This window comes from Phaethon lepturus, unplaced genomic scaffold, assembly GCF_000687285.1.
Source record: "Phaethon lepturus isolate BGI_N335 unplaced genomic scaffold, ASM68728v1 scaffold34791, whole genome shotgun sequence".
NCBI lineage: Eukaryota > Metazoa > Chordata > Aves > Phaethontiformes > Phaethontidae > Phaethon > Phaethon lepturus.
Window position 1 is genome coordinate 27,069 of NW_010516156.1, and position 13,086 is coordinate 40,154.

Sequence of the window (13,086 nt, forward strand, 5' to 3'; positions counted from 1 at the left end):
TTCATCCCTAAGGGAGATATATTAGCTGGTTACGTAATAAAACTAACAGCATGGCGCTTCCAAGGACTACCGTGCCGACAAAGCCCTTCCCCTTAATACCACCGGAGATTAGAGCAAATCGAAGAAGAGTGGAAACAAGGCAAGGGGCTGCGGGTGAGGTTTTGCACAGAGGAAAATGCTGCAGTCTCTCCTCTTAATGCACTCTAAATCCCATCTGATTTCCAACTCTGCTGCTAAAAAAAAAAAAGAAAAGAAAAAAGAAAAGAAAAAAAACCCCACCAGCCTGCATTAAAATGATGATATTAATGCTGGGTGAGTGAGGTAGAGTGACTCAGGAAGGGTGTGGAGGAGGAGAGTTGTTTAGGGGAAGCATCCAGAGGAATCCAGACCATGAAAGCATTTTGGAAGCAGACCAAAAGGAGCCAGGGATGCAGATCTGCTAAAGGACGCTAACGTGCTTTTACAAATCTGATTAGTTGCTGGTTTTGAGCATCCAGGGTCAGATCCTTCCTTCGATAAACACACATCACTTATCCTCCTCACGCTGGGCTGCTGGCAAAGCGTAATACAACACAACCCTACTTTTCCCTCTCAATATGCATTCCCAGCTCTAAGGACAGGGTTTTCACTTAATTTCTGCTCCCTCTTCAGGCTGGCTGACTCTATAGCAAAAGACATCACGTTGAACACCTTGAGTAATATTACTCTTCTCTCTGCTGCCCTGTTTTTGTTGCAAACTAAATATTGACATTTTAAAATGAGCATGTTCCCTATGAGATGAGGACTTCGATGGAAGTCAAACTCGAGGTCTCATCTAGCCAGATTTCTGCTTTACGTGCAAAGTGGCAAGGCGAGAAGTCATCGCTCTGCCAGTTAACTGCACATGCTTGTTCCCCCTTTGACAATTAGAATCCAAGGCAACATTTCTTTACAACTTCACACTTCGCATCCTTTTGGAGCTCATTTTGACACATCTCCTTCCATTTCATTGAAATAACCAGCGAGTTTCATCTCTGAACTGGGAAAGGCATCAGGCAGAAGTACAGCGCAACTGGAGGCAGTGGATGAGCACCAACTAGGCACGTTCATACGTTCCGGTATCGTCTCTTGAACCACTTTCTATGAACTCACTACCAGCTTAGTTTGAATAACTGCAAAGGTCACCAGATTTGGCAGAAGAGACATCCAGATAATAGGCGAGAAACGCTACAGAGAATGCCTAGAACCAAGCGATTGACTACGATGGCAAGATGGAAAATAAAGCAGGAAGCAAACAAGGCTGACTGCCAAGGGATGACTGGAAGGTGTCACCCAAGCAGAAAAGCAACAGTTGCTCAAGAGCAGCCACGAAGCACACAAAAAAAAGTCAGGAGAAAGGAAGAAAATGAGTGGGTAATAAAACACTGGTCATACTCTGCCACTCCACAGTGAAGTGTTTTGGAGATGAGTTTACCATGGCACTGACTAGTTGTGTTAGTTGACCGAGTCTGGTCCTCCCTGTGCTAGGCACTGCACAGATACAGAGTCAGGAGCAGTCTTCCCACCCAAAACTAAGGCTAAAAGGCTAAATAGCAAGCTGGCAGAAGGAGGAAAAGAGCAAAGCCACCAGCACTATGGCAGTAAACAAGAGGTTAGTGCTACTACTCTGTTCTAGGATTTTAAGTCACAACCTAGTCAGTGACTGTCTGCAGTGAGGCAGAACTATTTTACTAGTGAAAACTTGGTGTTTCAAGTAAAAGAGATGGGAAAACCCCTAGCTAAAGCAAAGTTAAAAAACAGACAAAGTAAAAACTTTCCAGCAGCCTTACCATTGGCATCTTGGACTCCAGTCAGTGCTCCTACTGCTGCTGCAGTTTCACCAGATAGGACAATTTGTCCTCCACCTTGAAGAGTGGCTTCAGCAAGCGTGGCTACTGCATGGGCAGCTGCTTCACTGCGGGCACAGGAAAGCATAAAGAAGAATTAGGAAGACCAAACAAACAAGTAACTCCATTCCAGTAGCATCCATTCTAGTCAGGTATAGTAAGTATGTCAAGAGAACAAATCCAGGAAGCAGGAATTCTTACAGGGACCAGCTGAAGTTACCCAGAGCAGAAAATCGACAGTGGAAGAGGAATACATGGGGAGAAGCTGCTTCCACTGGCTTTTTTCACCTTGCAGATCTCTTAGTCAGAACACCCCTGCCTTCTTACCTTTGCATACTTGTGCTTGGGACTTTACTAAAAGCTTTCAGACAATCCAAGTAAGTTACACCACGTGACTCCTTCCTGCCTCTGGTTTCTGGTACAAAACTCATTCTTTTGGCACTGTCACATTCCGACTCTCTAGAGAGTTTAGAGCTTTACCCTTCATTACTGATTCAGCTAGTTCACCTTGCACTGAAATAGGCCCAGAGGTTTACCATTACCGGGATCACATCAGCAGCTCTGTATTTAACTAAGATGGAGTACTTCTCCCCAGCCAAGTGGTTTAATAATTCTTTTTAATGAGTGATCTGTAGCTTAGAACGGTATTCTTAAATTTCTTCATATGAATGAGGTCAGACCAAAGGTCCTTCTCATGCAGCAACCCTGCTGTGAGAACAGCCAGTATCACATATTTAGGAAGAAGTGTGTATGATCCTTTCCCTCCCTACACCCTCTCAGCTTCCAACGGTCGGCAGTGTATTGGTTCCCTACATCAGAGACTGCATCTGGACCATCAGGTTTGATTTGTCTAATCCCCTTTGAAACCCATTTATACTTCTTCCTTCCACAACATCCTGTAGCAATGAGTTCCACATTTAATCAGATGCCGTGTGAAGAAAAAGTGTGTTCTGGTACTCCAAAAACTACTGCCTCAGTCTGGCTGGGCAGCCCTTAAGTCTGATATTGTGATAAACAGAAAATAACTGTTCTCTTTTTGTTTTCCTCATGATTTCATGACTTCCAGTAACCTTCCCAAGCAGAAGAGCCATAGTTCACCTACTGTGCATGGACTCTTCCTGGCTTCTGATCACTCTTGTTCTTTCCAGACTTTTTCTAAATGTAAGACATCTGTTTGAGGGGGGTGACCATCTCTCACACTATTCAAGACGTAGACATACCATGAGTTAGTCCACAGACCTAACCCTGGCTCATTCTCTAGTCCTCTCCCTGCAATTCCTAATACTCACCTTACTCTTTTGACAATATCAGCTCAGCAGTGATAAAACATTCCTGGAGGATAGTCCCCCAAATGCTTTCTGAACGGTAACTGGAAGCATATAGTTCTTCATTGGGTATATACAGGAGATATTTCTTCATATGTGTATCAGTTGGCATTTATTGACATTGTATTTTATTTGCCATTTGGTTGCACAGAGTGCTGTGAGCATCCTTCAGCAGCTGTCCAGATTTCTTCAAACTTGTTGGATGACTATTAGCCACTTCTGGTGACCTACTGCTAGTCACAAAATTATTCCAAACCAACCTCTTTTCTGCAGCTGAATCTCCTACCATTTCTTACCTTAATGAACAAAAAAAGTCAGTATTTTCTTTAGCTTCCCCTAGGATGCTTCTTCCTTAACTGCCCTGCTCATTCTCTGGTAGACCAATTGACTCAAATATTTTCCAAGTACTTCTGACTCATTCTTTCTCTTTCCTAATTTCCTGCCTAGATGCTGTACACTTTCCAACTGTATTTTCTCAGGGTGTATTTTCATTTCTAAATAGCCCCTCCATCTCTCAGAGTAGATCTTAAAAGCTCTTAGTGAACCAGAATATTTTCTTGGTCTGCTTTCTTACTCTCTTTGGATCACCCCTCTTCTGAATCTGCAGCTACGTGAAGGCAGTTACACTGCAGGAAGGACAACTACAACACAGCAAACCTGCGCTAAGCGTGCACTTACTGGTGTAACCCTGTTTCCCAGACTTCACACAGCACTTTATTTGAATCCACTTTCAAGGGCAATTGAGCATTTTAATAATCTGTTACGGTTGCATCCCTGAAAATAATAATGATCTGCGGCATAAAAGCTTTTTCCAGTTACAGTGTGCTCCACAGACATTAATTGGTTCAAATCAATGAATTAATTACCTACCTCCACTTTGTCCTCTTTTACTAGAAGGCCTAATACTTCCCATCCTCAAACTTGACAGAGGTTGTGTCATCCATCATGCCATGCTGCTGGCAGATGTCCTGCTCTACACGAGACTACGAAAGACTTCTCTGCGCTCTGTCAGCAGCCATTGGAACAAGATTCAGAGATGGCAGCTTTCAACTAAACTAGGCATCAAGTTTCCATAGCTGGGATGAGCCACCAGCTTTCAAGGATCAGAGCCTTGCTGAGAGTCTCCTACAGGCAGGGGAAAGACCACAGTCCTACAGCTGAAAGCTACAAGGAGCATTTTGTGGCAAAGGAAAAAGTACACCTCTTCCACATGGAGGCGTGTTGGAGGTTAGTCACCTAGAAAGGTCTCCAGCCCTACCACAGTCAGTAGACAAAAAGGGTGACAACAAGCCGGTAAATAAAACACGAGGCCCCTCACTCCCACTGCAGTGCTGCCACAGCCTTCGCATCGCTCCTGAACTACAAGCTGTTTGAACAGACTTATCACAGGGCTTTCCTGGGTATAAACAGAACTGATCCTGTCTTGAGACACAGTAGAGAGACTAAACGACTTGTTGAAGGCTCTTCCATTCATATTTTCTAGGAGATTCTCTTTCATTCTAGCACCACTTATTTTTATGAAAGATTCTCAATTTCCTAAACTAATGCAGGAAAAGGAACTCATTGCTCATTGCCACCTTAAGAGCTAAAACTAGTAGCAATGGGATGAAATTAAAATCAAAAGCGCATTGATGCTCCAGAAAATATTCTAAAAATTCTAAAAAAATACACATCAAAACCTATTGCCTGGAAGCGTGCAGGATACAAATCCTGCAAGTCAGATTCCAGGAGACGGGGTTTTTTCTTGCAACTCCATGCCCAGTTACTTTAGACGTTCTTCTTATAGCATCCTAAAAAGATCACTTGTTTTTTTAAAAGGCAATTTTATAGTGAAACTATTAGCAAAAAAGCCTACTTAACCAACCTCGCATGGTAGCAGAAAAGAACGTATCTGATCGACCTGAATCTGGACCACAAAGAGAAGAAACAGTTCTAGGTGTGTTCATGATTCAGCTGCAACAGCAATTTGGAAGCAAGATGTTGAATGCCCCCAAAATCAAGATGACTGCTTTATATTTGAGTATATAACAAGGTCTTGGAGCTTTACTCCAACCATCAGCAGTGTGGACTTGTGCCTTGTCCCAACCCATGATTGCTCAGTTGCCAGCCTCTAGACCAGAATCCTGATTTGGATGAGGAAAATATTTTGTCTACACCTCAGCAGCGTGAAACCTCCCATGCTGCTGGGCCTGATGCCGTGTTTCCTACGGTCCTCCTGCTCTCTCAAGGTGCAGCTGCACTGTGCCGCAGCCCTTTCCAGTTTTTAAGAACAGCAGGCAAAGCTCAAGTAACCCACCAGAGCTGAGTAAAACCCACTGCTTCCTGCTGCATGGACCTATAGAGAACTACGCTGCAGATCTTCGTACAACTCTGAGTACAACCAAAATCTAACAGAGCTTGTTCCAAGATGAAGAGGCATTACTATTGCAGCTCATTCACCTTCTACTTCTCTGGAAGAAACCCCAAAAACACTGGCCTCTGGAGGAGATTCTGATTTCTGGAGAGAGATCATACTGCCACACAACAGGAAATTCAGCCTTAGCCTTTTAGTAAGAAACCATTAATAATATTGAGGAAGAGCCAGACCAGCATATTTAAAAGGTGCTATTAGCCCATCGTAACTCTTGCTTGCTTAGCAAGCTCAATTCTGTAATTAGACCCTTGCTGTACAAATAAGATCGTTTAGAGGGTACAGTTACTACCCATCTTTTCCTCTTTCAGGAAATTTCCATGTCAGTGTTCTTCTGTGGTTACAGTGGGAATCAGGCACTGTCCTGCAGACACCTGGACACGAGCTGACATAGAAATTTGCTAAGGAAAAGCCTCTGCTGGGACTGTACACAGTGGTCTTCACACCATTAGAGTGAAAACCTAGAAGGAAATGTCATGTACGCACGCTTCAAGCCTTCTTCTCTCACCCATACCTGTTGAGTGCCATGGTAACAGTTGCCCCTTGTTGCATCTCCTGAGATGCTGCCACTGCTGCTTCTGCTAATGATGCCACCGCCTGCGTGGCCTCTGATGCCTGCGTCGTCTGGATAGTCATCTCACCCCCCTGTAGCGTTGCCCAGTTCTGCTCCACCTACAGGGAAAAACAAAAAGAAAGGCCCTAGGATAGGATATTATCCCATGAATGCACAGTTGCTTCCTAAAATGTCAAAATTTAAAAGTTTCAAGAGGTCTTTGCAGAATGCTGCACATGCTCTGACTTTGAGAGACAGGGAAAAGAGGGAGGAAGCCTGGGATCCACCTGAGAACATTGCTGGACACTACAACCCTCTATCAGCCATGAGTGAGTTTCTATAGTCAGCCCATGATTTTAGTTGCTGTTCTCCATACGTTCAACCTTCAAACAAGAACTCTAGTTTCCTCACTCAGATGGAAAGCACACCCCATAAACATCTGTGAAGGCCCTCAACTTCCCACAAATCCCTCTTGTCCAGCCACATCTGCAACAAAACAGGACAGTGTTGATCGTTGCTGTACTCAGATCACTGCCTGCCAGCCTGGGCAGGCTATTAAATAACTGCGTTTCTGCGGTGCTGGAATGCCAGCGTGGACCACGTCCCCCAGGGAAATGAGCTCCACTTGTCTCACTGCTTCTATTTGTCTGCACCCACCCGCTGTCATTTTAGGGAACAGACCATGTTCCCATTCAGGATTTATTTGTACAGCACTTGTGAACTCGGATGGGTTTGAGCCGACTGGAATTTTTTTGTGCTGCAGCAATATACTTAATAAAAGAAGATGGCAGATGGAAAGTACTCTGTACATATATTTCAGGTACTTTCAACTCCCTTACTTCAGACCTTTACATAGATAGGTTTCATATTACTTAAAGTTCACTCAGTCTCAGTTGCTCATTTTCCACCTAGCCCACATTACTCCATTTGGGACTTCACAGCTCATGAGATAATGAGGGTATGGCCACAAAATCCACTGGGATGTGAACTAGGTATATGCATCGGACCAAAAAAATAAAGAAGTGGAGGATGAAGGCCCATCAGCTGACAAATCCTACTGGCTACCTTGCAAGATGAAGATCTCCCCTCACCCTCCCATCTCTGTTCTCACCCCCATAAACATTTCAGGCCACTCACCATCTTATTGAGACTCACAAATAAGAATATCATAGAATGTGATGAAAAAGCAGCCCTCGATTTGTTAAAGATGGAGAAGGCTAAAAAGTCCATAGAAACAGAGCTGGCTCAAGGCTCCCCACAAAAGGACAAGTAAGTTTTGCTGCCTTTGGACAAGAAAAGGGTTAGTCCCATCACAGGATTGAGAGGGAGAGAGAACCTGTCGCGCTCTCACTCACATCTGCTATCACACACTCCTCAGCAGCTGCCAATCTGGTTTTCCAGCACTTGGGCACAGGCAAAGCTGGCGCTCGTCGTAGCTCTTTAGCCATCCCCAGCCGTCTGACGTTCAAGGCAACTGCTTCATTCTCCTGTGCCCAGAGCTGACCCTGGGCGGAAGGATCCAAAGCAGGGAGGAAGCAGTGAGATAGTGCATTGCGAAAAGGAGAAAGGAAGTTGATTTTAGAGAAGGCAATGTCTTTTAGGAAAGATGCAATCAAGTTTGAGGGCTCAGAGAGGAAGAAGTTGCAGATGGTAGAGACCTCGAGAGAGTCGGATCGAGTTTGTGGTACTCGTTAGCCATGCCAAAACCGAACTAAAGCAAGCCCGAGCTGGGAAAGGCACCCTTCCCACCACCATGCAGAAGAATAAAAGACATACATTTTTTAAAAAATACATGGCAATACACATTTGAGTGATAAGGCAGGTCTCCACTGTGACATATAGTGCCCCGGAAAGATGCCTAAGCTGTTCCAGAACAGGGATGGAGTAAGGCCTGGAAAAGAAGTGGGGATTGTCCAGGCCTTTCTCCATACTAGCATGAAGGTTGTGCTGCTGAGATCCTAGTGAGCAGCCCTGCTCCATGCTGCTCGGCGTTCTATAAACGCATCGATTTAATCAGAGCTAACTCAGGTCTTCACACAGCAAGAGATAGCAGGACAAAAACATCCCTAGAGAGGCTGCCAGCAGGCTGTGGATCTATCTGTGCAGAGAAATAGCACCCATCCCCAAGCAAGTTTACTTTTGTATCTTTATTTTGTCCAAGATATCACTTAGATGTTCCGTTCACGTTAGGAATTAAATGCCTGTGTTCCCCCGATTTCTATTTGTGTCTGTGAAAAATTTCTTTCAGATCTCAAGAGAGCTAACTTGTTCTTGAAAACCCTCAAAGCACCTGCAAAATAATTCAAGGTCACGGCCCCAGAGCCAGGCTGCTTCACTGTGGGTCTGAGACGGAAACAGGGTCTGGTGAAGAGCAAAGCTGTTCTGTGCTGCCACCTGTCGCTACGAAAGCCCCGTCCACGCAGAGGGGACCAGACCTCGCCACTCCTGCGCACAGACTGTCCGGCCAGAAATTCTGGCATACAGAGAAAGGACAGAAAGCAACCCGCAGCCTGGTTTAAAGGTGTGTTTGGGGGCGAAGAGGGTTTAAAAAAACAAAACAAAACAAAAAACCCCTTCATATTCTTAAAGGAGTGTTCCTTAAATGCACACAAAACCTCTTTATTACTCATTTAAAAAAAAAAGTGTAAAAATAAATGTGTGCAAATTTGAGCGTTCAGATTTAAGGGTTGAAATGGCTTGATCGAGTCTGTGACAGAAACAACTTTGCCAAGTTGTAAAGCAGTGGAAGAAACTTTCACAGTAAACGGAACAGTAACTCCTCGATATCTCTTGCTGTCTCTATGCTACTGTGCAATTACACAGCTCTCTCCGGGGTTTACTTGCAAACCTCCTTAAAAGCTGCGGCAAAGAAACAGTCCCATTTTGTCCAGAGATCAGTGGCCAAAGAATCGCAGGATCTGCCCGCAGCCATGCAATATCCTTTGCTAACCACAGGCTCAAAATATCCCAGCCATCGCTCCCCACCCTGAACTGACAAACCAGCACCCAGGATCTACAGCACGTATGAAACAGTTGATCAATACGAATATACAAATGTGTATTTGTGTAGGTCATTAAGTTTTTATCTGCTAGAGCAGATCTCACAAAATAAATAATCTATAGCAGATATCAAAAACTGTATTAAATGCAGAACTGAGGCTTCCACCGTAATTGCATTTGCACAGTCCTGAGTCAAAATGACAACAGTTCAGCACTTTCTTTTATAGAGTCTTGTGTTCACATGTATGTTAACGCTTAACACCGCAGGGTGGGGAAGCAAGGCTTGGTGTTTCCTGTGACCACTTAATTCTAGAAAATACTTAACTTTATTGAAGTTCAGACGGGACAATTCTGGTTTGTGCACCATGAACGTGACCCAAGTCCTTACCTCTCCATCAGCCACTGCAGAGTAATTGACTTGCGCGACGGTAACTGTGGTAGGCAACTCTGAGGCATCGGCCAGCGTGGCAACTGTAGCACCAGTGCCGACCTATGGAAGTCAACAAAAGGCAGCTGAACACATTCGTTATTGCAGGAAAATGTCCACATAATTCAGACAAAGGGACACTCAAATGCTCGCAGATTAAAAAGCATCACACCCACAGAGAATAATAATAATTGCAGAGCTCAAAGAAAACACAGAGCTGTCTCAAAGAGCTGGGGGAGAAAATCACATGCTAGAGCCACGTTAATCTATGGCACCTTCCAGAGTGGATATGGCCCAGAAGCAAGTTTTTCACAGCCCTTGTGCTGTCCCCTACGTCCATGTAGGCGACAGAGCCCTCGCTGTTCTCCCAGCCTCCGCAAGAGCAGCTGGGGGATACTGCTGCCATTCCCAGGTCTGAGTGTGGTGCGCCGGTGGAGCCAACACTGGGTGGAAATCACTTAAAAAACCACCGAGTAGTCCTGGATTGGAACACCCTTCACATCAGCCATTTATAACAATCTTTCCTTATCATTCACTGGGTCTCTCGTCTCCAAGCACTTGGCAAACATTAGCTCATCCTCAATACCCCACTGCCTTTGGAAATTACCTTTTCCACATTTAACAGCTGGGAAAAGACAAAGGCAGGGAGATATGCAGCCTTGTTTTTAAGGAGAATTAAACCTATATATGCTAGAAAGTCAATGGGATCTCAGGTGCCCAGCACCTAAAAGAACACTAGTCAAAGGGAAAATGTATGTTAGCAGGTGAGCAAACAGAACCAGCTCGGCGAGTCTGCGGGCCTTGGTGGGGGGAACAAAAAGCTGTAACAATCACTGAAAGCTCTCATTTTGAAAAAAACAATCAAAAACCAAACCCAGAACAAACTCACACACCATGATTTTATCTTCATGGTTGTGAGATGAGAACAGCCAACAGAAAATGATGTTTGAGACTTCACTAAAAATGTGATGCTCAAGAGGGACAAACGGCTGGGCCAGTTAGGTACGAGAGGGCAGTGGTGGTTTGGAGGCAGGGACACGGGGGAAACTGAGGTTCAAATCCCACACCCATGAGGAGCTCTTGGGAAGTTTCAAGAGAGCACTTAAATTTTTGACATCCTGAGCTGCCAGAACCTGCCTCCCCACACGGAGAACGCAGGGAAAACAGCAGCACCACTCAGCCACTGCCTGAACGCAGCTGCTTCTGCGCTGAATCCCCCTCTGTAAAACGGTGTAAGAGGCATCCTCACCGCAGGGGGCATCGTGAGGATAAATATATTTTTGTTGTGTATAATATATATATTACACTTTAGGTTTAAGATGAAGAGCAGGGGGCACAGCAATACTTAATGCCATAGATTAAGCTACGTTTCATGCCATTAAAGAAAGGCAGTGCCACCAGCTCTCCTACCATCACTCCATCCCGTTGCCACCACAGGCGTCGTGTGGCCACATCATGAACTACATTCGTTGGTAAACAGGTTCACTAAACTCAGGTCAGATCCCTGAATTGCTTGACCAAATAGCTGCAGAAATGCTTGTACTGCCATAACAGGAGAACAAGGGTTGGGAGTGGGGAAGAGAGAGGATGAGACTCCTTCTTTGCTGGGGGGAGCACTGGGTTAACAAGCCTGCAGGCTAAGACATAGATAAAAGAGAAAATTCTTGAAGGACGAGTTAAGCTACCAAAAGCAGTTCGCTCTAAACCACCTCCCTGATGCAGGCAACTCTGTCTCAAGTCAGCCGTGCTGGACATGGAAAAGCTGGAGGGTTTCACCCACCTGGATGAGGGACACGGTGCCATCAGGGTTACTGAAGGTTTGTACCACTGTCTGTGATGGCACCAGGTGCGCTATACTATGTGTGGTCGTAGTCTGCTGCTGTGTCTGCTGATCCTCGAATGCATACAGCAAGTCTTCACGCCCGTGCTGCTTGTAGCAGTTCTTCACGATAGTCCGCAATGCTTGGGTCCATGACACCTACGAGCAGAATGAAGAAGAGTGAAGAGTCAGTGTAAAAAAAGTTTTCTGAACCACTGCAGTGCTGCTACTGCTGTGATTTGCATGCTTATCTTCACTGGGTTTTATTGGGCAGTTTTCAACATATTCTCAAACAATCAAAAGGCCCCAATACCTAATCCCTCTCTCCTCATCCCCTCCTTTCCCCAAGACTCAGAAATCACTCTAGAGAGTTATTGCATTGCTGCGTACTGATAAAGAACGAGCACATATGGCCAAGGGAAAGGGAAGCTTCTCAATGAAATCTGTTTCACCAGCTTTCAAGGAATTCTAAGGGATTGGGGGTGACAAGTAGAAAACCATCCTTACCTAGGAAAGCACCAACTACCACAACACCACTTCCAGCCTCACCAGGCGTCCCTCCCCATCCAACCAGACCTACACCAGCCTACACAAGTCCTGCTGCATGCACACCCTGGCAGCCTTCTTCAATTATCTGTGTGAAAGGTTGGTAGAAACATCACCTGCATACAAGTGTCCCTCCCATACATGATGTCCAAGACCTTTTCACCCAGTTCTCCAATTTTTTCCTGGCTCCACTGTACATCTTTGACTGCTTCCCTTTAAGTACAAAGGTCCCTGCTGCTCAGGATTGGACAGAATACCTTCAGAGTCTTCAAGAGGCCATAATACAAACTCTACAGTAAATGACCTGCATACTTGGAGACTAGACTTGCCTTAGGCTGGGTAGGCTGCTTCGTAAGGCCACAGAGGCGAGCAGGTTCTGCAGCTAGTGAAAAGGACACCCGCTGCACAAAGAGATGTGGTTCAAATACGTGCTCGTCACACAAACCCAGCAGAGACAGAGCAGACTGAAGGTTATGTGTCTCTCATCCCATTGCTCTCTCAAGGCTGAATGTCTGACACAAAGTCAAGGAAGGGCTGATGTCATAGCTGCTTCTGTCACTCGAGGGGAAAACTATTCCCACAAAAGCTGGTCACAAGCCCCTGTACTCAATTTGAAGGCAGATAGGCATGGGATACACACCCGCTGCTTCTGTTCCTCTGTGCGGACATCGCTGCGAACATTGGCCCATGGAATGTCCTCAGGCCACCAGATGGGCTTGCAGCTTTCCTTGCCCCAGCCTGGTTTTCCGCGACCCGTGGAATACTTCAGCATCTCAGGGATGAAAGCTCGCAGCTGTGCCTAGAACAGACCACATAAGAGGGTTGAGACTTTTTTAGGGACTCATATCTCTGGTAGGTTTGAGGTGCACAATACAAAGTTATTACGTTTCTCTTCCATGGTTGTTGGAACCAACAACTGGAAGAGGCCTGAGCGCCTAAGGAAGATGGACAAATACTTTACCATCTGCTCCCAAGACTCAGCTGAGAATAGCTTAGTCACATGTGAAAGAGCAGAAACAAAGTTAAGTCAGCCAATTACAACAGGGCACAAGCACACAGTGTATTAACACACTTCACGGTTCACACACCACCATGAAGAGAGCTAGCCAACCTGATGGGAAGATGGGGGGGGGGGGGGGGG

At 45.4% G+C, this 13,086-nt stretch overlaps 1 protein-coding gene across 1 annotated transcript in view; it reads right to left on the minus strand.

Annotated features, from left to right (window-relative positions):
• Positions 1-13,086, minus strand: part of NRF1 (nuclear respiratory factor 1) — a 52,983-nt gene that overhangs the window by 26,518 nt on the left and 13,379 nt on the right. Inside the window, exons 5-9 of the mRNA XM_010295981.1 lie at positions 12,586-12,744; positions 11,361-11,558; positions 9,542-9,643; positions 6,115-6,272; positions 1,809-1,933 (exon numbers count right to left, since the gene is read on the minus strand). Coding sequence (XP_010294283.1) covers positions 1,809-1,933; positions 6,115-6,272; positions 9,542-9,643; positions 11,361-11,558; positions 12,586-12,744 — 742 coding nt within the window. The remainder of the gene's footprint in view (positions 1-1,808; positions 1,934-6,114; positions 6,273-9,541; positions 9,644-11,360; positions 11,559-12,585; positions 12,745-13,086) is intronic.